Here is a 25563-nt window from a genome sequence, read left to right as displayed (position 1 = left end):
ATCTTCGCGGGAAGTCATGACAACTTGCAGTTAAGTAGTTTTATTTTGTTGAATATATAGATAAATGCATTAATAGACAGCAGTTTATGTGATATTGTGAACAGTAAAAAGAAATATCATCTTTGCAAAACCTTCACAGCTTTTGTTCCACAGATGGGGACTTCTGGTCTAGGAAAGAAACCATAAAAACAGTTTTATGTACAGGATTTGATTTTAAAAGACGAGAAAATGAAAGAGTCATTATATATGCAAGGGACAAAATACTTGTAAGAAGAGCATATCACATTGGAGTTCATATGAAGAAATGAAGTGTCACATTTAAAGTGGCCAGTGCTTTATTTAGGTGAACAGAGGATTCGTACAGACCACACTTTGAACAGATAATGCACAATGACAGCATGCAAAGAGTATTGCAAACGACAGAGCCAGGAAATGTGTCCGTATTGTTAATGCAGAATTTTGTTTCGTGTCCATTTCTCCTATATGACCATAACAGGAACATTTAGGACCATCACGTACAAATCAACAGACAAAAATTAAAAGTACACAGAGACAATCAAAGCTCAACAACTTTCAGCATTGAGGAACACCAACCTTCTCTTTATTCCACTGATAAAATTTTGCAAGAAAATGGTTCCCTCTCAACTACTGCCGTACACTTTGGACCTCAATGCTTTGCACATTGTAACTTGTCAGTGTGGTTTATGACGCTGCTATCTAAGACAGAGTCAAGAGCAAGTGTCAAGCTCTCCCCACTCTCGCAACAATCATGTCACTTTAGGGTCAACAAATTTTTCTGCACTCATTGCAAAAAATATGATCCATAATGAATCATAAGTTTTTAATATGATCCATATTAATAAGACATCAAGCATCTTGCCATCTACCTGACACAATAATGGCCGAGGCTTTTGCTGCTAATAAATAAAGTGACTTGTTAGCTAGCCCAGTAATGTCACTCTGGTGACTTGGGTGTCCATTTAGATGCTTTTGTATCCAAGCGGCTTTTCAGTTGGTCCCAAAGGCTAAGTGGGCCTCCTTCCAGGCCTTTCCAGCAGAGAAAAATTTAAAGTGTTCAAAAATCCCGACACCTCATTGTTACTAACCAAAAATGTTAACCACTAGACTATGTGGTCAGATGGTGATGGTGGTTAGTGTTTAACGTCCCATCGACAACGAGGGCATTAGAGATGGAGCGCAAGCTCGGGTTAGGGAAGGGTTGGGAAGTAAATTGGCCGTGCCCTTTCAAAGGAACCATCCCGGCATTTGCCTGAAACGATTTAGGGAAATCACGGAAAACCTAAATCAGGATGGCTGGAGACGGGATTGAACCGTCGTCCTCCCGAATGCGAGTCTAGTGTGCTAACCACTGCGCCACCTCGCTCGGTGGTCAGACTGCTTTTTGTGCTGTGATGTTAGCTTTTACTGTGAAGAGCAGAAAGGCCAAGCATTATGCCAAAAAAAGTGTGTGATGACAACTGAAAGATAGATATTTTGATGCACGAGGGAATATTTAAATGAAGAGCAGGCATTGCCATTCACCACTGAGACAGCAGATGACAAATCAACAAACACAGGTGCAGAAAATAGCCACTCGGAAGAATAGTGGTGTGTATATGCTATACCCACCTCCATTCCCCACTTCTCGGACATAAACACAATGGTGCTGTCATCCTGGATATGTAACCAGTTTGCTTTTCTAGTTCACAGCAATATTTTCTTGTTAATGTTGTTGTTGTTAACATCGTCCTTAGTCCAAAGACTGGTACGATGCAGCTCTCCACACACTAGTCTTCCCTGAGCAAGCCCCTTCATCTCTGCACAACTACTCCAAACTTCATACGAACCTGGTTTCTGTAGTCATGCCTTGGTCTCTCTCTACAACTTTTAGCTCTCACATTTCTTTCTATTAAAATCAGATAATTCCTCGATGCCTCACAATTTGTCATATCAACTGTTTCCTTCTTTTAGTCTGACTGTGCCATAATTTTCTTCTGTTCACTGTTTGCTTTACTATTCATCATCCAACCTACCAATCTAATCTTCGGAGCTACCAATCTAATTATATTAATTATGATATCTTCACCTACACTTTGTAAGGTCAAATTGTCTTCTAATATGTATAAAACGGACCATTTCTCATGCACACTTTTCGCTGTGCTGCAGTCCCTACCTGCCTTCGTACTCCCAGCCAACGAGCTTGTCACAGGCCGCAGGCTCTGGTTTCCCACTCGGATGCAGCTGCTCCCAGGTGAGGGATGTGAGGTCCAGCCGGTACAGGCCGTTCGTGTTGTTGTTACGGTCATCAGTGGTGTCAGTTGTGTACCCTGCAAGCAATGCAAAACCTGCTCCCTTTCACGAAGTGGCCTCTCAAACACACCGCCGTGACTACCAATAAGAATATCAGATAGTAGATAGGAAATAAAACATTATAAACAAAAGACAATGTAAGAATCTTACTTCCATTTGTAGGAGAGCTACTCTTAAACTAACCTCGGATTGATGTTCAAAAATAAACAAATGCTTGTAGCCTATAGTACTTATGCTATTAGAAAAGAAAACTTTGTGGGTCACGTTGCATCAGCTCTCAGTTGTGTTCGTGAGTGTGTAGGAGGCAGGCAACTGAAATGGACAGTGTCATTGTGATCTCCAACAAGTTGCCACTATGTTCTGTCATTTGCGTCCGAGTCAATGCCACCTAGATTTGTTAGCAATCGTGTCAGGTGCGTGGTGGTGGGGGGTACGAGTGGTGGTGCTGTGAAGGAGTGGTGCAAAAAATTTGGGTCTTTTCACAAAGACGTGCACAACGAAAAAAGTCAAGAAAGACATTCAGATGTGACTGATGAACTCATGTAACATGCAGACAAAATTGCACATGTGAAACATTGATTCACAATTACCAAACTTTGTTAAGATGAGCCTCACACTTCAAGGACAACCCTCTTTAACACAGTCACAAAGGGGTAACTGATGTTCATAAAACTGAAAGAACTGGTTCAAGGCTTTACATTCTTGTAGTGCTACTATGAAGAGTAGGAGCAATTCCTGGACAGAATCGGCACTGGAAGTAGGTGCAGCACATAAACTCTGAAACTATGGAAGAGTCCAAACACTGGATGTACACTCATTCTCTCAATAGACTCAAAAGACTCAAGCAGATGCTGTCAAATCACAAAATAAATAATCATTACAGTTTCTGGATCACAAAGAAATTCAGATGTAGATGTAGAATTCTGACAACAGATTTCATGAGAATAACATGTAAGAATACTGTGACATCTCATATTTGTGAGACTCTTCGGAAATCCAGAGATCTTTCCAAAACAAACAGCAGAGTGTGATTACCGAAGGAATCTTTCTCAATCATGACAATGAAAGACCATATACTGGAACTGAACAAAGGATACACTGAAAACGTTTTGATTAGGAGATTTTTTAACATCCTCCCTACAGTCCAGACTTCGCAACAAGATGAATGTACATTTGGCTATTTGTCACTTCACAACTGACAGTGAGCTCGAGTACACTGTCAAAAAATGGCTGAAGCTCCCCACCATTGTTTGATGAATGGATAAAGTAGCCAGTGTCACAGTACGACAAATGTTTGAATATGGGTGGCAACTACGTGGAGAAGTAATGTCAAAACTTGTGAACAGTTTGTACACAAAAAATAATTTATCAATTTCTTTCTTTTTTTAGTAGCCAATAAGAGATTAATTTACAAATAGCATGCAGTTAAGATTTAAGTGTAGGTGCTTTACCATAGCATTTTTTTGTCCTGCAGGTAATGTGTCCAATGCGCAACTGGGAGATGTGGATGAATACCGTGAAGTGACGGGAATGGAGAGAGTGAAACTAGTGCCAGCAGTCTGCTTTTCTGCGGAAGTACTCGAGGTCGCCAAACCTAATGACAGCATCTGACATAAATAATGCCACCGAAAGGTTTGATGATACAACTGACACTGTATACAGCAGATGCATTTTTTTCATTACATACAATTTGAAATTATATAGTATTTGAAATATGAATAATGTTATTTATTTTGTGTTCAATGTTTATGCAAACTAATCTATGAGACACAAAGAAATTAAAGACATTGGCTGCCCGTGGGCACTGATTTATATCAATGGGGCCAGTTGAAAATTTGTGCCGGATCGCGATTGAAACCTCGGTCTCATACTTACTACGCAGTTGCGCTGCCAACTGTACACAACTGTACAGACTACTCTAGCATGCCTCCCAACAAAAAATTCTCAACTTATACTGAACTCTAGACTTAGAGAAAGCTTTTGACAATGTTGACTGGAATACTCTCTTTCAAATTCTGAAGGTGGCAGGGGTAAAATACAGGGAGCGAAAAGCTATTAACAATTTGTACAGAAACCAGATGGCAGTTATAAGTCAAGGGGCATGAAAGGGAAGCAGTGGTTGGGAAGGGAGTGAGACAGGGTTGTAGCCTCTCCCCGATGTTATTCAATCTCTATATTGAGCAAGCAGTGAAGGAATCAAAAGAAAAATTCAGACTAGGTATTAAAATCCATGGAGAAGAAATAAAAACTTTGAGATTCGCCGATGACATTGTAATTCTGTCAGAGACAGCAAAGGACTTGGAAGAGCACCTGAACGGAATGGACAGTGTCTTGAAAGGAGGGTATGAGATCAACATCAACAAAAGCAAAACAAGGATAATGGAATGTAGTCGAATTAAGTCGGGTGATGCTGAGGGAATTAGATTAGGAAATGAGACACTTATAGTAGTATAGGAGTTTTGCTATTTGGGGAACAAAATAACTGATGATGGTCGAAGTAGAGAGGATATAAAATGTAGACTGGCAATGGCAAGGAAAGCGTTTCTGAAGAAGAGAAATTTGTTAACATCGAGTATAGATTTAAGTGTCAGGAAGTCGTTTCTTAAAGTATTTGTAAGGAGTATAGCCATGTATGGAAGTGAAACATGGATGACAAGAAGAGAATAGGAGCTTTCAAAATGTGGTGCTACAGAAGAATGCTGAAGATTAGATGGGTAGATCACATAAGGAATGAGGAAGTATTGAATAGGATTGGGGAGAAGAGAAGTTTGTGACACAACTTGACTAGAAGAAGGGATCGGTTGGTAGGACATGTTCTGAGGCATCAAGGGATCACCAGTTTAGTATTGGAGGGCAGTGTGGAGGGTAAAAATTGTAGAGGGAAACCAAGAGATGAATACACCAAGCAGACTCAGAAGGATGGAGGTTGCAGTAGGTACTGAGAGATGATGAAGCTTGCACAGGATAGAGTAGCATGGAGAGCTACATCAAACCAGTCTCTGGACTGAGGACCACAACAACAACAACCGCACTCTAATGAAGTAGTGCACGTGATGATCAGCCTCTTTACTCGCAGCATCCTGCCAAATCCCGCAATAGTCTGAGTTCAGTAAACATCTGCACTGAAGTGACACTGGTCTCATTGCTTTGATTATTCGTATGTGATGTCTGTTCTTTTGGACATGTTAAAAAGACCAGGCATCAATAATGCTGCAGTAAAGAGGCTAATGAGTAGGGGTACAACATCAGTAGTGTGTGGTGTAAGTAAAGAATTTTGGGTCTGATGCAAGGTGTGCTGAAGTAGTCCGTGTCGCTGTCGTGACCACTGTGTCTGGGTGGTGTAGTGGTCACCTATGTGTCTTGATTGATAGTAGCACCTAGATCAAAATGGTGTCTGTTATTTCAGACATCTCTGAAAGACCACACACACACACACACACACACACACACACACACACACACACACACACACGCGCGCGAAACAGACAATGAAGATAATACTAAGGAACACACAAGCCCTTGCAATAAATGTTGTTTCTGTCATAAGACAAATTTGCATTCATCACAAAGATGGGCAAATGTTGCCATAGGATAAAAAAATGCAATCTACAAATGAGGGGCAGTTGAATGAAAACCAAGTACCCGCCACAACGGTGCCATGGAATGGTTCCATTCAAAAGTAATCACCACACGGGTTATGACATTTATCCCACTGGGAGACGAGGTGATCTAGTACTGTTTCATAGAACACGGTTGGCCACTGACGGATGCACAACCGCACCCACTCTTGCACTTCCTCGTCTGACTGAAATCGATGTCCACGCACGTCTTTCTTCGAGTCGGCAAGGATGTGAAAATCATATGGTGAATGATCCAGGCTGTATGGAGGATGCTGCAATGTTTCCCAATCAGAGCGATGAAGCGTAGCCTTTGATTGGCAGTGTGGGGGCGAGCATTATCATGCTACAGAATTTTCTGTTTGACAGCATTCCTGGGCACTCTGACTTTGCTGCACATCAAATTTCCTGCAGTGTCTCCTTAGTGCTGTGCTTTGATTGTGGTTCCACACTTGAGGAAGTCAAAGAGCAGAGAGTCTCTGCATTCAAAGGAGGAGGTCATTGTGGCCTTACCAGAACTTGTGTGAACAGCTTTGGATTTATCTGACAGGGGAGACATGGGATGTTTCCACATTTGACTCTGCCATTTGCCCTCGGGCTCAGAATAGTGACAAGACATAGGTCACGATGACGTCATCCTTCGACTGCTCGGGCCCTCTGCTAATCGAGTTTCTCGAGTGTGGAGCTACAATCAATGTACAGTGCTACGAAGACGCTTTGCAGAAACCAACATGCCACAGAGTTAGAATGTCTAGGAATGCTGTCCCACAGAATCACCCCATTGCATGATAACTTCCGCCCCTACACTGCCAACTGGACGAAGGTTATGTTTTAACAGTTTGGTTAGGAAACATTGCAACATCCTCCAAAAAGCCCTGATCTTTCACCATGTGATTTTCACATCTTTGGTGACCTGAAGAAAGAAGTGTGAATGTCTGTTCAGTTGAACAAGTTTACTACAAGTGTAATTACATTCAAAACATTTCAGGGAATAATAGATTTTACCACTGGTGTTGCCTTAATAGAAATCTTGTTTTGTGCATTTGCTTACAGTCTTATAGGGAATTAGCAACTTTTTAGCTCAACAGATTAAAGATAATCAGCAGGCTTAATATAAAGTTATTTGTTCACTGCCTTGTAATACACTGCAGCAGTCAAAATGCAGCCCCATTGTGAATGCTGTTTTTGAACATAGGATGAGATGGCTGACATTCATAAGCAGCTGGAAATTGCCTTCTTATTGTCAAACAATTGGCAGCTGCTGCAAATTGATGTGTTGGAAGAACTCCCGAGAATCGTGTACCTGTGATACTGGTACCAGAGGTGCCTTAAGTACGGTCCTCTCCTGTGGATCCTTTCTCCTCTGCAGAAAGTACAGCATCTGTCATTACTTGTCCATGTGACTGCAAGTGGTATGTCAATAGTAGACCTATGTGTCCTGTACAGGATGGACAGGGACTAGGGAGGACTCAAGTTGTTGTACCAATCCCCCTAACCAACAAGTCTGAGGTGCTGTGTTTCACTGAAACTGGAAATGAGTCAGTGGGACTCACTTCACACATTTTGGGGAAACCTGTTATGTCCAGGCAAACGCAAAAGAGTTGGGGGTCTATATATCGTCAGTAGTTCAAACATACGGCGAATGATGGTATCACTTAGGGAAATGGCAGAATGGAACAGGAAAGGACACCACATGCACTCAACGTGTATGCCTGGGCACCGCATTCAACATGTTGAAAACGCTATTCCAGCAGGCACTGATGCAACAGGGTGTAACCAAATGTGGATTGTGGCTCATGTTGGAACAAATGATGTCTGTCAACTGGGCTCTGAGGTCATAACTGGGTCAATCCAGCAACAGTCAGAGAATGTCGAGAAGACCAGCCGTTCACGTGGAGTTTCAACAATGTTCACAATTTGCAGCATTGTCCCCAGACCTGTTCATGGCCCTTTGTTTCTGAGTCGAATGGTAGGACTGAATCAGGGACTATGAAGGTTTTATGACAAGCTAGGCTGCGACTGAGGTAGCTGACTGTGGGTGCGGTGCACTCAAGGGTTTTTTAGATTAAGTGACTTTTCATTCAGTCCAGATAACGACAGCTATAGGAAACAAGGAAGTATCAGTTGCAGATTGAAAGAAATCCCATCCACAGGTGAGAGAATTAAAATCTTAATGGTAAACTGCTAAAGCGTTCACAACAAACAGCCAGAGTTTGAAGCACTTATGAAGGGCAGTGAAGCTCACATAATAGTAGGTACAGGAAGCTGTTTGAAACCTGAAATTGACTGAGATTTTTGGGGAAAATAAAGTGTATACTAAAAAGATAGGCAAAAGAGAAAAGGAGCTAGTGTATTTGTCACAGTATGCAAGAAAGTCAGATCCACTGAGATAGAAATTGAAGTTGCATGTTAGGCTGTTTGGGCAAGGCTTATTATCAAGGGTGTGCAAAAATGATAACTGGATCATTCTATCACCCACAACACTCATCTCCTATTGTAACAAAAAACTGTGGAGAAAACTTCAGTTCACTTGCACGTAAGTTCCCCAATCATACAGTAATCATCGGAGGAGACTAGTCATCCAACATTCAATTAGGAAAATTACAGTTTCATTACTGGTGGGTGTGATTAGACATCCTGTGAAACATTACTAAATTCCTTCTCTGAAAACTACCTTCATCTACATCTACATCTACATCCGTACTCCGCAAGCCACCTGACGGTGTGTGGTGGAGGGTACCCTGAGTACCTCTATCGGTTCTCCCTTCTATTCCAGTCTTGTATTGTACGTGGAAAGAAGGGACTAATGACCACAGCAGTTGAGTCCCATAGTGCTCAGAGCCATTGGAAAGAAGGATTGTCGGTATGCTTCTGTGTGGGCTCTAATCTCTCTGATTTTATCCTCATGGTCTCTTCGCGAGATATATGTAGGAGGGAGCAATATACTGCTTGACTCTTCGGTGAAGGTATGTTCTCGAAACTTTAACAAAAGCCCGTACCGAGCTACTGAGCGTCTCTCCTGTAGAGTCTTCCACTGGAGTTCATCTATCATCTCCGTAACGCTTTCGCAATTACTAAATGATCCTGTAACGAAGCGCGCTGCTCTCCGTTGGATCTTCTCTATCTCTTCTATCAACCCTACCTGGTGCGGATCCCACACTGCTGAGCAGTATTCAAGCATTGGGCGAACAAGCGTACTGTAACCTACTTCCTTTGTTGTCGGATTGCATTTCCTTAGGATTCTTCCAATGAATCTTAGTCTGGCATCTGCTTTACCGACGATCAACGTTATATGATCATTCCATTTTAAATCACTCCTAATGCGTACTCCCAGATAATTTATGGAATTAACTGCTTCCAGTTGCTGACCTGCTATTTTGTAGCTAAATGATAAGGGACCTATCTTTCTATGTATTCGCATCACATTACACTTCGCTACATTGAGATTCAATTGCCATTCCGTGCACCATGCGTCAATTCGCTGCAGATCCTCCTGCATTTCAGTACAATTTTCCATTGTTGCAACCTCTCGATACACCACAGCATCATCTGCAAAAAGCCTCAGTGAACTTCCGATGTCATCCACCAGGTCATTTATGTATATTGTGAATAGCAACGGTCCTATGACACTCCCCTGCGGCACACCTGAAATCACTCTTACTTCGGAAGATTTCTCTCCAATGAGAATGACGTGCTGCGTTCTGTTATCTAGGAACTCCTCAATCCAATCACACAATTGATCTGATAGTCCGTATGCTCTTACTTTGTTCATTAAACGACTGTGGGGAACTGTGTCAAACGCCTTGCAGAAGTCAAGAAACACGGCATCTACCTGTGAACCCGTGTCTAAGGCCCTCTGAGTCTCGTGGACGAATAGCGCGAGCTGGGTTTCACACGATCGTCTTTTTCGAAACCCATGCTGATTCCTACAGAGTAGATTTCTAGTCTCCAGAAAAGACATTATACTCGAACATAATACGTGTTCCAAAATTCTACAACTGATCGACGTTAGAGATATAGGTCTATAGTTCTGCACATCTGTTCGACGTCCCTTCTTGAGAACGGGGATGACCTGTGCCCTTTTCCAATCCTTTGGAACGCTTCGCTCTTCTAGAGACCTACGGTACACCGCTGCAAGAAGGGGGGCAAGTTCCTTCGCGTACTCTGTGTAAAATCGAACTGGTATCCCATCAGGACCAGCGGCCTTTCCTCTTTTGAGCGATTTTAATTGTTTCTCTATCCCTCTGTCGTCTACTTCGATATCTACCATTTTGTCAACTGTGCGACAATCTAGAGAAGGAAGCACAGTGCAGTCTTCCTCTGTGAAACAGCTTTGGAAGAAGACATTTAGTATTTCGGCCTTTAGTCTGTCATCCTCTGTTTCAGTACCATTTTGGTCACAGAGTGTCTGGACATTTTGTTTTGATCCACCTACCGCTTTGACATAGGACCAAAATTTCTTCGGATTTTCTGCCAAGTCAGTACATAGAACTTTACTTTCGAATTCATTGAAAGCCTCTCGCATAGCCCTCCTCACACTACATTTCGCTTCGCGTAATTTTTGTTTGTCTGCAAGGCTTTGGCTATGTTTATGTTTGCTGTGAAGTTCCCTTTGCTTCCGCAGCAGTTTTCTAACTCGGTTGTTGTACCACGGTGGCTCTTACGATCTTGCTTGGCACATACTCATCTAACGCATATTGTACCATGGTTTTGAACATTGTCCACTGATCCTCAACACTATCTGCACTTGAGACAAAACTTTTGTGTTGAGCCGTCAGGTACTCTGTAATTTGCTTTTTGTCACTTTTGCTAAACAGAAAAATCTTCCTACCTTTTTTAATATTTCTATTTACGGCTGAAATCATCGATGCAGTAACCGCTTTATGATCGCTGATTCCCTGTTCTGCATTAACTGATTCAAATAGTTCGAGTCTGTTTGTCACCAGAAAGTCTAATATATTATCGCCACGAGTCGGTTTTCTGTTTAACTGCTCAAGGTAGTTTTCAGATAAAGCACTTAAAAATATTTCACTGGATTCTTTGTCCCTGCCACCCGTTATGAACGTTTGAGTCTCCCAGTCTATATCCGGCAAATTAAAATCTCCACCCAGAACTATAACATGGTGGGGAAATCTACTCGAAATATTTTCCAAATTATTCTTCAGGTGCTGAGCCACAACAGCTGCTGAGCCCGGGGGCCTATAGAGACATCCAATTACCATGTCTGAGCCTGCTTTAACCGTGACCTTCACCCAAATCATTTCACAATTCGAATCTCCGTCAATTTCCTTCGATACTATTGCACTTCTTATCGCTATAAACACGCCTCCCCCTTCACTGTCCAGCCTATCTCTGCGGTATACATTCCAATCTGAGTTTAGGATTTCATTACTGTTTACGTCTGGTTTCAGCCAACTTTCTGTCCCGAGTACTATATGGGCGTTGTGACCGTTTATTAATGAGAGCAGTTCTGGAACCTTCCTATAGACGCTCCTGCAGTTTACCATTAGCACATTAATATTTTTACTCCCTGTTGCATTTTGCCTACTCCTACCTTGCCACGTCTCAGCAGGCGTCTTGTCGGGCCTAGGGAGGGAATTATTTAACCTAAAAAAACCCCTTGTTCACTCCACACGTACTCCGCTACCCTCGTAGCCGCTTCCGGCGTGTAGTGCACGCCTGACCTATTCAGGGGGACCCTACATTTCTCCACCCGATAGCGGAGGTCGAGAAATTTGCACTCCAGCTCTCCGCAGAATCGTCTGAGCCTCTGGTTTAAGCCTTCCACTCGGCTCCAAACCAGAGGACCGCGATCGGTTCTCGGAACGATACTACAAATAGTTAGCTCTGATTCCACCCCACGAGCGAGGCTTTCCACCTTCACCAACTCCGCCAACCGCCTGTACAAACTGAGGATGACCTCTGAACCCAGACGGCAAGAGTCATTGGTGCCGACATGAGCAACAATTTGCAGTCGGGTGCACCCAGTGCTCTCTATCACCGCCGGCAGTGCCTCCTCCACATCTCGGATGAGACTCCCCGGCAAGCAGACAGAGTGAACACTGGCCTTCTTCCCCGACCTTTCCGCTATTTCCCTAAGGGGCTCCATCACCCGCCTAACGTTGGAGCTCCCAATAACCAATAAACCCCTCCCCCCGTGTGCCTGCTCGGACCTTGCTGAAGGATAGGAACACCACTCTTGATGAAAATGTATTGAGCTCTTTGAAGATATCCACATTGAAACTGGTAGCAGTGACTATGATGTGGTTGTGGCTACTATCACCACCAAAGTGGGACAACTAAAAGACGCAGAAAGATATACATGTTCAGTAAACTAGATAAAAAATCTGAAGTGTCATATCTCAGTGAGGCACTTGAAACTTTCAGCACAGGGCAGGAGAATGGAGAGGAACTATGGCTCAAGATTAAAATTATAGCTGAACACCTGGATGGATATGTACCCAGTAGAATAGCTCATAAAGGGGGGAACCTACATGATATACAGTCACAATAAAGAAACTTCTAAAGAAACAAAGATTACTGCGTAACAGGTGTAAAACAAAGTGTAGGACTATAGAAAGAGAGGCTGAATGAAACGTGTTTGGCTGTCAAGAAAGCAATGCGTGATGCCTTCAATGGCTACTGTAGCAGAATATTGTAAAATGACATATCACAAAATCCCAAGAAATTCTGGTTGCATGAAAAGGCAATTAGTGGCAGCATAGTTTGTGTCCAGTCCCAGGCAAATGAAACAGGAACTGAAATTGAGGCTAGGGAAGCAAAGGCTGAAATGCTTAACTACATTTTCAAATGCTGTGTTACAAAGGGATACCCCAATTTTATCCTCCTTCCACTGAAAAGATGAATGAAATAAGTATTAGTGTCAGTGGTGTTGAGGAACAGCTTCAATCTCTAAAACTGAACAAAACATCAAGGCCCAGTGGAATTGGTCAGACTGTAGACTGAATTTTTGGCTGTGTCAGCCTGTCTCCTAACTACTCTGACTGAAAAGCAGAACACCCAATAAATGATGTGTAATATTGTGTAATTATTTAACTGAAGTGAAGCGCTTCAATCAATTTTTTGAGAAGGGATATGTTAATGGTGTTGTGTTGTAAGAAAACAATGACCTGTTGATTGCTTATTGCACTAGTTCCAATCGACGTTTCCCGCGCAACCTGGAAAACACATCATTGAATGTGAATGAGAAATGTTTTCCTGCTCTTGTACCATTTATTGTTGTACTCTGAATTGTCCCCCTTTCAATCATACGTTTTTGTAGGATCTGGGAACATATTGGCTGGACAGTACAACAACAGGATCAAGTGTTGTTCACCAATAGGTCACAATGTGGCTTCTGACAACCTGGCGGAAGAGGGAGGGCGTGGTGAAGGCCAGGGAAAAGGTATTCCCCTTGCACATTCTAATCCAGGATGCTTTTCAGGGTGGTTCTGCGATGGTGTGGGCAGGAATCAATTCCGCTGCAAGGACAGATTTGGTCTTCATAGTGCACGGGAGCCTTGGTAGCACATCGGTACATGGAGGAAATTCTTCTGGAGCACGTTGTGCTTTTGACTCCACTTATTGGTGATGATTTGACATCAATGCACAACAATGCATGCCCCCATGTTGCGAGAATTGTGTAAGAGTTCTTGGATGAAACAGGGATTTGTGCTATGTGTTGGCCTGCTCAGAGCCCTGATCTGGACCCTACTGAGCATGTTGGGGAGAAGAGCCTATCAGTACTATTCAGAGACCCTACAGGATCTGCGGAACAACCTCCTGTGAAGTGTATGACATCAAAGCAAATGATCATTACCTTTATTAGCTTACACGAAATTTCCTTGAAGTGTGCATCTCTGGTATAATTTGTTAAACTTGTTTATGATTGCCTTACTTTTTCCATTCTTAGTTACCTTCCTGGAACCATACCCCAATATTCCATCATAAGGTAGTGGATTAGATTATAAAAGTGTCATAAATTTAAAATAAGTTTCAGTTTTTGTAAGAAACTTAAGTGTTGTGTTTTTCATTCTCATCATTGTATAATCTATTGTAGATTGCTTGACTAAGAAACCATGCCCAGCTCTTGGAAAAAAAGCACTGGTCACATGTCTACAAGAAAGGCAGTAGAAGTCATCCACAAAACTACCACCCACTATCCTCGATGTTGATCTGTTGTAGAATCTTAGAACATATTCTGGTCTCAAACACAATAAGGAATCTTGAACAGAATGACCTCCTGAATGTCAACCAGCATGGATTGCGAAAACATTGATCATGTGGATCTCAACTCACACTTTTCTCACATGATATACTGAAAGCTTTGGATTAAGGCAGTCAGGTAGATGCAGTACATCTTGATTTCTGAAAAGCATTTGACTCAGTCCACACCTACGCTTATTGTCAGAACTACGGTCATATGGTTTATTAAGTGAAATTTATGACTGGATTGAGGACTTTCTGGTTGAGAGGATGTAGCTTGTTATCTTGGTGGTAGAGTCACTGCCAGCTGTAGAAGTAACTTTGGGAGTGCCTTGGGGAAATTTGTTGGGACACTTGTTGTTCGTGTTGTATGTTAATGACCCAGCAGACAATATAAATATTAATCTCAGATGATGCAGTTACCTATAATGAAGTATTCCCTGAAAGAAGCTGCATAAATATTCAGTCAGGTCTTGATAAGATTTGAATGCACTGCTGAGATTGGCAACTTGCTCTTAATGTTCAGAAATGTAAAACTGTGCACTTCACAAAATGATAAAGCAAAGTATCCTATGGTCACGTGAATACAGGGTTATAAATACAAAATCAAATAGAGGTAATGCAGGAGTAGGTTTAATAATGAATAAAAAAAAATTAGAGTGCAGGTAAGCTACTACAAACAGCACAGTGAACGCATTATCGTGGCCAAGATATCCACGAAGCCCACGCCTACTACACTAGTACAAGTTTATATGCCAACTAATTCTGCAGATGACAAAGAGATTGATGAAATGTATGACGAGATAAAAGAAATTATTCAGATAGTGAACAGAGACGGAAATTTAATAGTCATGGGTGACTGGAATTCGAGAGTAGGAAAAGGGAGAAAAGGAAACATAGTAGGCGATGAAAGAATCCTGGAGATACTAGAAGGTATCAGATAGATTGGGGGGCAAAATAACTGATGATGGTCAAAGTAGAGAGGATCTAAAATGTAGACTGGCAATGGTAAGGAAAGCATTTCTGAAGAAGAGAAATTTGTTCACATCGAGTATAGATTTAAGTGTCAGGAAATCATTTCTGAAAGTATTTGTATGGAGTGTAGCCATGTATGGAAATGAAACATGGATGATAAATAATTTGGACAAGAAGAGAATAGAAGCTTTCGAAACGTGGTGCTACAGAAGAATGCTGAAGATTAGATAGGTAGATCACATAACTAATGAGGAGGTATTGAATAGAATTGGGGAGAAGAGGAGTTTGTGGCACAACTTGATCAGAAGAAGGGACCGGTTGGTAGGACATGTTCTGAGGCATCAAGGGCTCACAAATTTAGCATTGAAGGGCAGCATGGAGGGTAAAAATCATAGAGGGAGACCGAGAGATGAATACACTAAGCAGATTCAGAAGGATGTGGGTTGCAGTAAGTACTGGGAGATGAAGCAGCTCACACAGGATAGAGTAGCATGCAGAGCTGCATCAAATCAGTCTCAGGACTGAAGACCACAACTACAACAACAACATTAACAAAGTTTCAAGAGCCTGCTTTAAATGATGATTCTAGGAATATACTACATTCTCCTATGTATCGCTCACCCACGGATCATGAGAATAAGATTAAAATAACTAGATCATGCACAGAGGCATTCAAACAATCATTCTTTCTGCACTCCATACATGAATGGAACAGGAATAAACTGAAATAACTGGTACAGTGGGCTGTACCGTCTGCTATTAACCTCACGGTGGTTTGTAGATTGTAGATGAAAATGTAGAACTTCAACTGTGGGTCTGTCAGTGGCCAACAGCATACTAAAAACAGAATTGACCGGCATCTCAGAGTGGGATCATGTCTTAGCATGTGTGGTGATTATTTCTGAATGGAACCATTCTATGGTCCCGTTGTGGTGTGCGTTTGGTTTTCATTTGACTGGTCCTTGTATAAGCATAGAACTTGAAGAGTGGGGCCAGGAAACTCCACTAATGCACTGCAGCAGGCATGATGTGTATAGACAAGCGGTCGGTCCTTACTTATAGGCCTTTAAGGGTGCTGTCTGTATTTACATACTGAAGTGTAAACTCATTCTGCCCTAGTGAAACAACATTGTAGACTGTGCTCAGAATACTTGGCCCATATCTACGCAGATGTGATGAGTCAACGGCCACAGTGTGATAGTGGAGTTTCATTTCGATAGCTGAATTCTATCCACAAATGTATATCTCACATAACTTGTAAGCACGGCTAGAGTGTCTGCGAACAATTACATTAACAGGGTAGGTCAATATGAGCAATAATTCGACAAATATAAAAATTCGAAGTCAATAACTTCTCAATTCGAGTTCCAAAAAAGAAATAATCTCATAAACAAAGAATTGACCATAGCAAGATAGGATCAACCATAGCAAGAGAGGATCGACTATAGCAAAATAAGACGACAACATACTGCCAGAAGGAGATCTCATAAACAACAGAGGGGTACAAAATATGGCATAGCGGGCAATTTCACTTGCTAGAGGGTTCAGCAAAAAGGCCTCTCATAGTTCTAAAGGTACTTCACAATCCAAGGAAGATACAAAGAAAATACTTTTATTTGTGAACACAAATGATATGCCATTTTATATAAGTTGGTTTTAAAACTCTTGGCTGGTAAATGGCTTCCTCCACTGTTAACACATTGAGAATGCCTTTCCCAGAAGTTATCCATAGTTCTTTGTGCCATTTTCAGTGGAATGGCAGCCACTTCCAGTGTGATTGCCTCTGTAAGTGTTTGCAAGGTTGTGCGGCGATGTTTGTACACTTGAGCGTTTAAGTGTCCCCAAAGAAAAAAAATTACAAGGTGATCAATCACGTGACCTCAACAAGGGGAGGGGAGAGGGAATATCTTCCCACAAAGAGAAAATACGGCCAGGAAACAACCCTATGGAAATTTGTAGGCAATGCAGGGAAGTGCGAGTTCTAGCTTTGTCTTGTGGGAAAAAGCCTTCTCCCTCTTCATGGTCCCAGTCCCCAGAAAACTGGTTCAACTTAGGTCAGAGGAAGGTCTCTATCACGTGATTTGAATTAATTGTTACTGTTACAGCATCATCTTCAAAGAAATACAGACCCACACACCAAATTCACCAATTGTTGTTGTTGTTGTTGTTGTTGTTGTTGTGGTCTTCAGTCCTGAGACTGGTTTGATGCAGCTCTCCATGCTACCCTATCCTGTGCAAGCTTCTTCATCTCCCAGTACTTACTACAACCTACATCTTTCTGAATCTGCTTAGTGTATTCACTTCTTGGTCTCCCTATACGATTTTTACCCTCCACGCTGCCCTCCAATGCTGAATTTGTGATCCCTTGATGCCTCAGAACATGTCCTACCAACCGGTCCCTTCTTTTAGTCAAGTTGTGCCCTGTGCCACAAACTCCTCTTCTCCCCAATTCTATTCAATACCTCCTCATTAGTTATGTGATCTACCCAAGGTGAGAGGGAATGGCACACCAAAATGTCACACGATAGTGTGGAGTGGTTGTTGATGAATTTCCTGAGGGTTTTCTGCAGCCCAGTCGTGGAAATTTTGCTTATGTACAATACCTGACAAGTGGAAGTGGGCTTGAAGAAATCAACACCGCATCATGTCTGAAGAATTTCCTCATTCACAGCTCTGTGAGTTTCAAAATCTCTCTCACTTCATTCTTGGGTAACCATCAGTTTGAACAGGTGCATGTAAAGATCTCTGTGCAAGTCTCTTCTTATGCCCTATTAGACAGTCTCAGAGCAGCTGCACATTTACTTGCTGAACACTTTGGAGACTGCTTGACAGAAGCTGTCACACGTGCAATGTTTTTTGGCACTGACCAACATGTGCTCTCAAGTTTGACAGCCAAACTCAAAATAGCTGAATTAGTGGCTATGCTCCCTCTCTTCTTTATCTGGGAAAAATAATAGTTTCTGCAACCTTCTCAAGCACAGTTTTTAATGAGAATTTTACTTCTCACAAAAAGTTAACGGCACTGCATATGAGCACATATGTCTGATACCAAGTTTTGTGCCACCTACAATGTGTGGGAACTGACAGCCAACTCTTCAGACCAACAGGATTAAATTGTCCAGTGCTCAGAACGAGAGCATATTTCTGCATCTGTGCCACATTATTTTGCACAAGGTCTATGTGATTACACAAACAGCAGACATAATTTTCAAACATTGACAAACAAACCAAACAGCTCGTACTGGGACAGGCACTGATGCAAGAGATGTGTGACACATGCCACATTTCACAAACTGTTGCAACAATTAAAGGAAACGGAATAATCATGACATGATGACTGAAGAGGACAACCTGCTGGATGGACTTCCAACTCGGAAAAAGCAGTGGTCACTCACACAGATGACTGTTTATCGTCATTCGATCACACACACACACACACACACACAAAATGGATGATGTACAGTACTGCAGGGAAACCGACAAAGCAGCAGTAGCTACAACCCTGCCGTCCACATAAATTACAAGCTTTTATTCCTGCCAACTTTGAAACTCACTTCATTTGTATTGTCATATAAATGTGTGTTGATCATGAACAGGGTGTTCTACGGACTGTATGAAGTGAGAAGAATGTTCAGTGATATGTGGAAAATGTGTAAACCAATTTAACAAAACCAAGAACTGGCTTCGAAAATATTGCCTTCAGTAATATCAATAGTTACCCAAACATTGTGCAGCATAAATGCCATACACATTATGTTCTCCTCAATGAAAAGTATAAAGTGAAATTAGAATCAACATGTCTAAGTATTCTGCATGAAAAGCTTGAGTATTAAACTACATTGTGTAAAGAAGTTCACTGGATAAAATATTCGCCACTCTTTTAAAACAGGACACTGATCGCTTTCGAATACTGTCAATGAGGCAGAAGTGGTACCAGGCAGTTGTGTGTTGCTTCACTGCTGATGTAAACCCCAGCAGTGAAGTGGTATATACGAGGTGTGATCAAAAGGCAATGGAAATTTTTTAATTTCGTGGGCATTATACATCCAAATTTGCAATTATTTTTATCTTGTTGGTACACATTTGTGACATATGTTTGCATTTTCAGCTGTTTTGATGATTTAGGTTAAGTTGATAGTCAAAATGAGTATGTGTTTTCCAGTGCTTGGCATATTTTCCCTTTCGAAATAGACCGATCAAAGAATCGGCATTAAGTTTTGCTTGAAAATGGAATAAAATGCAGCACTGCATTTGAAATGTTGACTGTGTCATTTGGAAAATCTGCTTTGAGTACGACAAGAGTATATGAGTGCTATAAACATTTCAAAGAGGGTTAAAAAGACGAAGATGACAACTGACCTGGATGCCCTAGCACATCAGTTACTAACATAAATATGGAGAAAGTATAGAAAATGGTTCTGGAAAATCACCATCACAGAGGCTGCATATGATTTTGGCATATCCTTTGGCTCATGTCAGCCATTTTTTTTGGATGTTTTGTACATGAAATGTGAAGTAGCAGCAAAGTTGTTGAATTTCAACCAAAAAGGTTGTCACGTAGATGTAACTCAGGAATTGCTGAATGAAGCTGATAATCACGCAGAACTTCTAAGGAAGGTCATAACAGGCAACAAAACATAGATATAAAATCATATGACGTCAGAACTGAGAGCCAATCATCCCAATGGAAACTACCTGAAGAGCCAAGACAGAATAAAAAATTGACAGGTTTGATTACAAGTGAAGGTTCTTATCACTGTTTTCTTCGATTTCAATGAGATAATGCATCCTGAGTTACTGCCTTATGGCAGTACGGTTAGTAAGTTTTGTGTCAATTGGAAGCTATCTGAAGAAAACAATCAGGGTTGTGGCAAAACCATTCGTGGGAATTGCATCACGATAATGCTTCTGCTCACACCTAAATGTTTGTTCACGATTTTTTTTAAGGAATTCCTGGACACGATGCCCTGAGACTTCTTTCTGTTCCCGAGATGAAAGAGAACCATGAAAGAAGGTCTTTTGCCACCACTAATGACAGGAAAACAGAACTTCTGAAGGAGCTGAACAATGTAACAAAAAGTGAGTTCCTGAATTGCTTCTAAGGTTGGAAGAAGCACTAGCACAAATGTATTGTACCTGAAGGGGATTACTTTGAAGAGTACAAAGTTGTTGTTGATGAATAACTAGAGATTCTTTAGGAAAAACAAATATTACTGTTATTGCCAGGGTTGCACAGTATCACTGCAGTAAGGTGGGTTGATGTGGAGACGTGGCAGAAGGGAGCGATCACGCTTGGGTGTGCCCTCGACCACACGACAAAGGAAGTAGCCCGATTTGTCGGTGCATCGATGAGGACTGTCCTGCGTGTCTACAACAAATAACGCACCACTCACAATCACATAATGTGGCATAAGAACAGTAGTCATAAGGAGGCCGTAAGCGACGGAGACCGAAGATGAGTGTTACATCTTGTTAATGACAATCAGTTTTCAAGACATGTTACGAAGGCACACAGGACATACAGCTACACATCTTCAGTGAGCCAAACAATACAGAAATATGGAAGTAGCCGACAGGAGGTGCGCAGTGTGTCTGACAGGTCACAATTTTGTCTCTTTCAATAGATGTGAGGGATCGTCTCTTCCAACAGACATGAAGGGTCGAGTGCAGCAGTGGCCCACTGAGGTGTTTAACCCGAGGTGTGTCGAAGGTGTAGTTCAGGCCAGACAAGATTCAGTGACGTTCTTGGTATATTTTTCATGCTGTGACTTGGGCCCACTCATTCAGTTTATCTTGAACCAAAATGGGGCTGCTTATTTTAATCTCGGAGATGAGGTGTTGCAGTTTTTCCCACATCCTCTTTATGAGTATGCTGGGGACACTCCACTCTCCCAGTGTGACAACAGATGCATCAGCAAGGTTACACATGTAAGTTCCCAGTTTGACAGACACTCAGCTACCCTATCATACCTTGACTGACCAGATGAATCACATGATCTTAATGTCGTGGAAACTATCTGCCACAATTAGGTACTTCTACACAATCTGATTAACAATTACTGGCTTCAGCTGGATACAGCATACCTGACAAAACTTGTGGTTTCTCTTCCTCACTGAACGGAGGTGGTTACCAAGACTCAAGGTGGTGTTGCATAAAATTAACGTGATGTCACATGTGAACAATCAATTTTTTGTTTGCGGTGTTTTATTTTTACTGGGAAACAAGGGAAGGAAGATAAGGATTTTATTTACGCAGTGAGAACAGTTGATTTTATTGCTTTATTTATTGACAATGCATGTTACGCCTAATACGAGACATCATCAGATTGACCCGTATGGTGATGTAAGTGGGATTTAGGGTCTTTGTAGAATAGACCCGTGGATACAAGGCAGAATCGGTTCTGTACACAGTCCGTCACATGGTGAATATGCTGGAGGCACCATTCTTTGTTCTCTGTACTGAGCAATATTTAAGCTCTGTCCAGCAACAGTGTACCAGACCTAAGGATGAAGAACAGTGGCTCCAGTGTATTTATGGTAAGATGGACTATGTACAGGCCTGATCTTGCCTTGTATCCACCAGAATACACTACACAGATCTGCAAGGTCACTGGATGTTACACTTTTAACATAAGATGTGAGCTTATACTTACTTTAATTTATTTTACTATATATTACGATGGCTGATGCATTAATTGTGGAACCTAAAATCCCATTTAACAATACTATATTGGTCAATCTGAAGATACCTTATATTAGACGAAACATGCATTGTGAATAAATAACGCAATAAAATCAATTCTGCAACTGAGACTGTTGTTTCCACCACATTCTGCATACTTGTTGCAACACCGACATATCATGAAGTGGAAATCCTTTTACTGATTTATTATACCTTTGATGATGAGGTCATTATAGACATAGTTCAAACTTAAATTGGTTAATGAAGGGGAAGGAAATCAGTCATGTACTTTCCAGGGTAATCATCTCAGAATTTGCGACAACTCATTTACGGAAACCAAATAAAAACTAAACCTGGATAACCAGATGGCGATACCAACTGACATTATTTATCAGAGAAGTGTCTCAATAACTACCTGTCATGTAAACATGCGCATATTATTCTAGACTTTTAGTTTCTATTAACAGCAACTGTTAGTGTACTCAAGACAGAAGAGAGGATCACCTGAACACTGGCTGAAGCATATATAATTGGAATAGAACTGAAGACAAACAAATTTAAAGATACAGATGAGTCTTTAGCTTTAGTAATTAAAAAATATGAATGTCTATCATTGGGTTGAGGATAGGGATGATAAAAAGGCATATACACAGGTGCCGAATTACAGTAAAGGTCACTGCAAACTCTTGATCAGGAGTAAAAAGTGTGGTTTTCTGACTCAAACATTTTTCAAAATTAGATTTGTGTTCAAAACTTCGCACACTGTAGAGACAATTGTAAAAAGAAAAAAAATGTATAATGTTTTATTATTTCTGTTATTGTTAGGAAAGCTATTACTGTTAATCTTTGCTTGGAGATCCAACTGTTTCTGAATTCTGTCAGATCTGTAGCATTTCTCATTAGGATGGACTGCAGCAAATCTAGTTCAGGGTGCATATGTGGACAAAGGAAAAAAATTCCCGGATTTCCCGGTTAAAAATACACTTTCTCCCGGATGACATAATATTTTCCCTTATCAACCCTTTGGATGGTTATGGTTTTATGCATGGGCGTACAATTTCCAGGCACTTTAGACAACGAAACTCAGGGAAAAAGACACGTTTTGGAAATATCTTTGATGCAGCAACACGTACGCTGCGTATTTTCGTAGCATACATCGGAATTCCACCAAACACCGCACGTTACTTTCCGAATCATTGAAATCGAGATTTTGATGCGCTTTTGTAAGCCATTCGTAGCTCATGTCGCGTGATCTCGCCAGCCGATGACGGCCGATATTCACGCGATGTAGTCAGCCAACAGCAACATCACTGTTAGGTATCACGAACAGGGAAAGTTAATAGTTTAAATTAATATACATAGTGTTGCTACAAGAAAAGAAAAGCTTTCACAAATAATATCGGTCTCAAGCTCCAAGACGAGCTAAGCTTTCGATATACTGTTGATCTTTTTTGCACGTGTTACACTTAAAGATATCACACAAATGCACCACTAAAATTTTTAATAATGACATAAATGTCTGATCTTCAGGGTTCAAAATTATTCTAAATGGCTCGTCATCAAAGAGTTGATTTTTAAATGAGAGTCAAACGCACTGTGATTTTATAAATTCATGGTACATTCTTGCACATTGTTCAACATAAAAGGATATTTACTTTGAAAGTAACGCTTTTCAAGCCACTATTAGCAATATTTTCCCGCGACCTGTTAGAAATAGGTTCATTCAGCAGTTGACAGAGAGCGCAGATAACAGGCGACACCGCACTTGGGTAGCTATCATGACGTAGGAAGCCTGTTATGTACATACGTGAAGAACATTGAAAGATCATACACTATGTCATCAAAACGAGACCTCAGAGGATACTGCAAGAGCATCGGAATTTCGTGAACCATATTAAAATGTGCACATTTAAAGTGTATACTTAAAGGGCACATTCGTATGTCCAGATTCCCAATGAAGTAGACCTTGACCCGATATTAAGCTTTTCAGTGTGGTATTCGGGATGTAAATTTTCTTGAAGCACCAGTACTATATTATAGCATGTTTGGTTCTTTATTATAGCATAATGCAATATGCCAGTCATGACAAAACTCTACCAGCTGGTGAGCAAGATGTATGAAACAGGTGAAATACCCTCAGACTTCAATAAGAATATATTAATTCCAATCCCAAAGAAAGCAGGTGCTGACAGATGTGAAAATTACCGAACAATCAGTTTAATAAGTCACAGCTGCAAAATACTAACGCGAATTCTTTACAGACGAATGGAAAAACTGGTAGATGCGGACCTCGGGGAGGATCAGTTTGGATTCCGTCGAAATGTTGGAACACGTGAGGCAATACTGACCTTACGACTTATCTTAGAAGAAAGATTAAGAAAAGGCAAACCTACGTTTCTAGCATTTGTAGACTTAGAGAAAGCTTTTGACAATGTTGACTGGAATACTCTCTTTCAAATTCTGAAGGTGGCAGGGGTAAAATATAGGGAGCGAAAGGCTATTTACAATTTGGACAGAAACCAGATGGCAGTTATAAGAGTCGAGGGACATGAAAGGGAAGCAGTGGTGGGGAAGGGAGTGAGACAGGGTTGTAGCCTCTCCCCGATGTTATTCAATCTGTATATTGAGCAAGCAGTAAAGGAAACAAAAGAAAAATTTGGAGTAGGTATTAAAATTCATGGAGAAGAAATAAAAACTTTGAGGTTCGCCGATGACATTGTAATTCTGTCAGAGACGGCAAAGGACTTGGAAGAGCAGTTGAACAGAATGGACAGTGTCTTGAAAAGAGGATATAAGATGAACATCAACAAAAGCAAAACGAGAATAATGGAATGTAGTCAAATTAAATCGGGTGATGCTGAGGGAATTAGATTAGGAAATGAGACACTTAAAGTAGTAAAGGAGTTTTGCTATTTAGGAAGTAAAATAGCTGATGATGGTCGAAGTAGAGAGGATATAAAATGTAGACTGGCAATGGCAAGGAAAGCGTTTCTCAAGAAGAGAAATTTGTTAACATCGAATATAGCTTTATGTATCAGGAAGTCGTTTATGAAAGTATTTGTTTGGAGTGTAGCCATGTATGGAAGTGAAACATGGACGATAACTAGTTTGGACAAGAAGAGAATAGAAGCTTTCGAAATGTGGTGCTACAGAAGAATGCTGAAGATTAGATGGGTAGATCACGTAACTAATGAGGTGGTATTGAATAGGATTGGGGAGAAGAGAAGTTTGTGGCACAACCTGACTAGAAGAAGGGATCGGTTGGTAGGACATGTTTTGAGGCATCAAGGGATCACAAATTTAGCATTGGAGGGCAGCGTGGAGGGTAAAAATCGTAGAGGGAGACCAAGAGATGAATACATTAAGCAGATTCAGAAGGATGTAGGTTGCAGTAGGTACTGGGAGATGAAGCAGCTTGCACAGGATAGAGTAGCATGGAGAGCTGCATCAAACCAGTCTCAGGACTGAAGACAACAACAACAACAACAACAACAACAACAACAATGCAATATGTGCTAGAAAATGAAAACATGCACCTAAAATGCAGCGAACAGTCGAAACTAGCCAGTACTGTGGAATTAAACATTTCATTTCAAATACATTGACTGACTCTGCGGAAAAGGTTAACAAAAGTCAAATTTCTTTAGCAAACAGACAAAAATAACTTCATTGTTCCGCAAGGCGATTAATGCTTGACTGTCAGAAAGGTGGAAATAAAATCAAATCTGAAACTAATGACATATTTCAGACTTCCGTAATTATGTGAATGTGTTT

General features: G+C 41.1%; 1 protein-coding gene across 6 annotated transcripts in view; it reads right to left on the bottom strand.

Annotated features, from left to right (window-relative positions):
- The window catches only part of LOC126292008 (kelch domain-containing protein 2-like), a 180428-nt gene that overhangs the window by 92809 nt on the left and 62056 nt on the right, over positions 1-25563 (bottom strand). For 4 of the 6 annotated variants that reach the window (XM_049985795.1, XM_049985793.1, XM_049985797.1 and 1 more), the window contains one exon: positions 2174-2345. In XM_049985795.1, coding sequence (XP_049841752.1) covers positions 2174-2345 — 172 coding nt within the window. The remainder of the gene's footprint in view (positions 1-2173; positions 2346-25563) is intronic. The other 2 variants (XM_049985796.1, XM_049985794.1) reach the window with 1 other exon arrangement.

The sequence above is a fragment of the Schistocerca gregaria genome, chromosome 9 (genome assembly GCF_023897955.1).
Source record: "Schistocerca gregaria isolate iqSchGreg1 chromosome 9, iqSchGreg1.2, whole genome shotgun sequence".
Taxonomy (NCBI): domain Eukaryota; kingdom Metazoa; phylum Arthropoda; class Insecta; order Orthoptera; family Acrididae; genus Schistocerca; species Schistocerca gregaria.
Note: the sequence above shows the minus strand (reverse complement) of the source record. Positions and strands in the feature narration are given on the sequence as shown.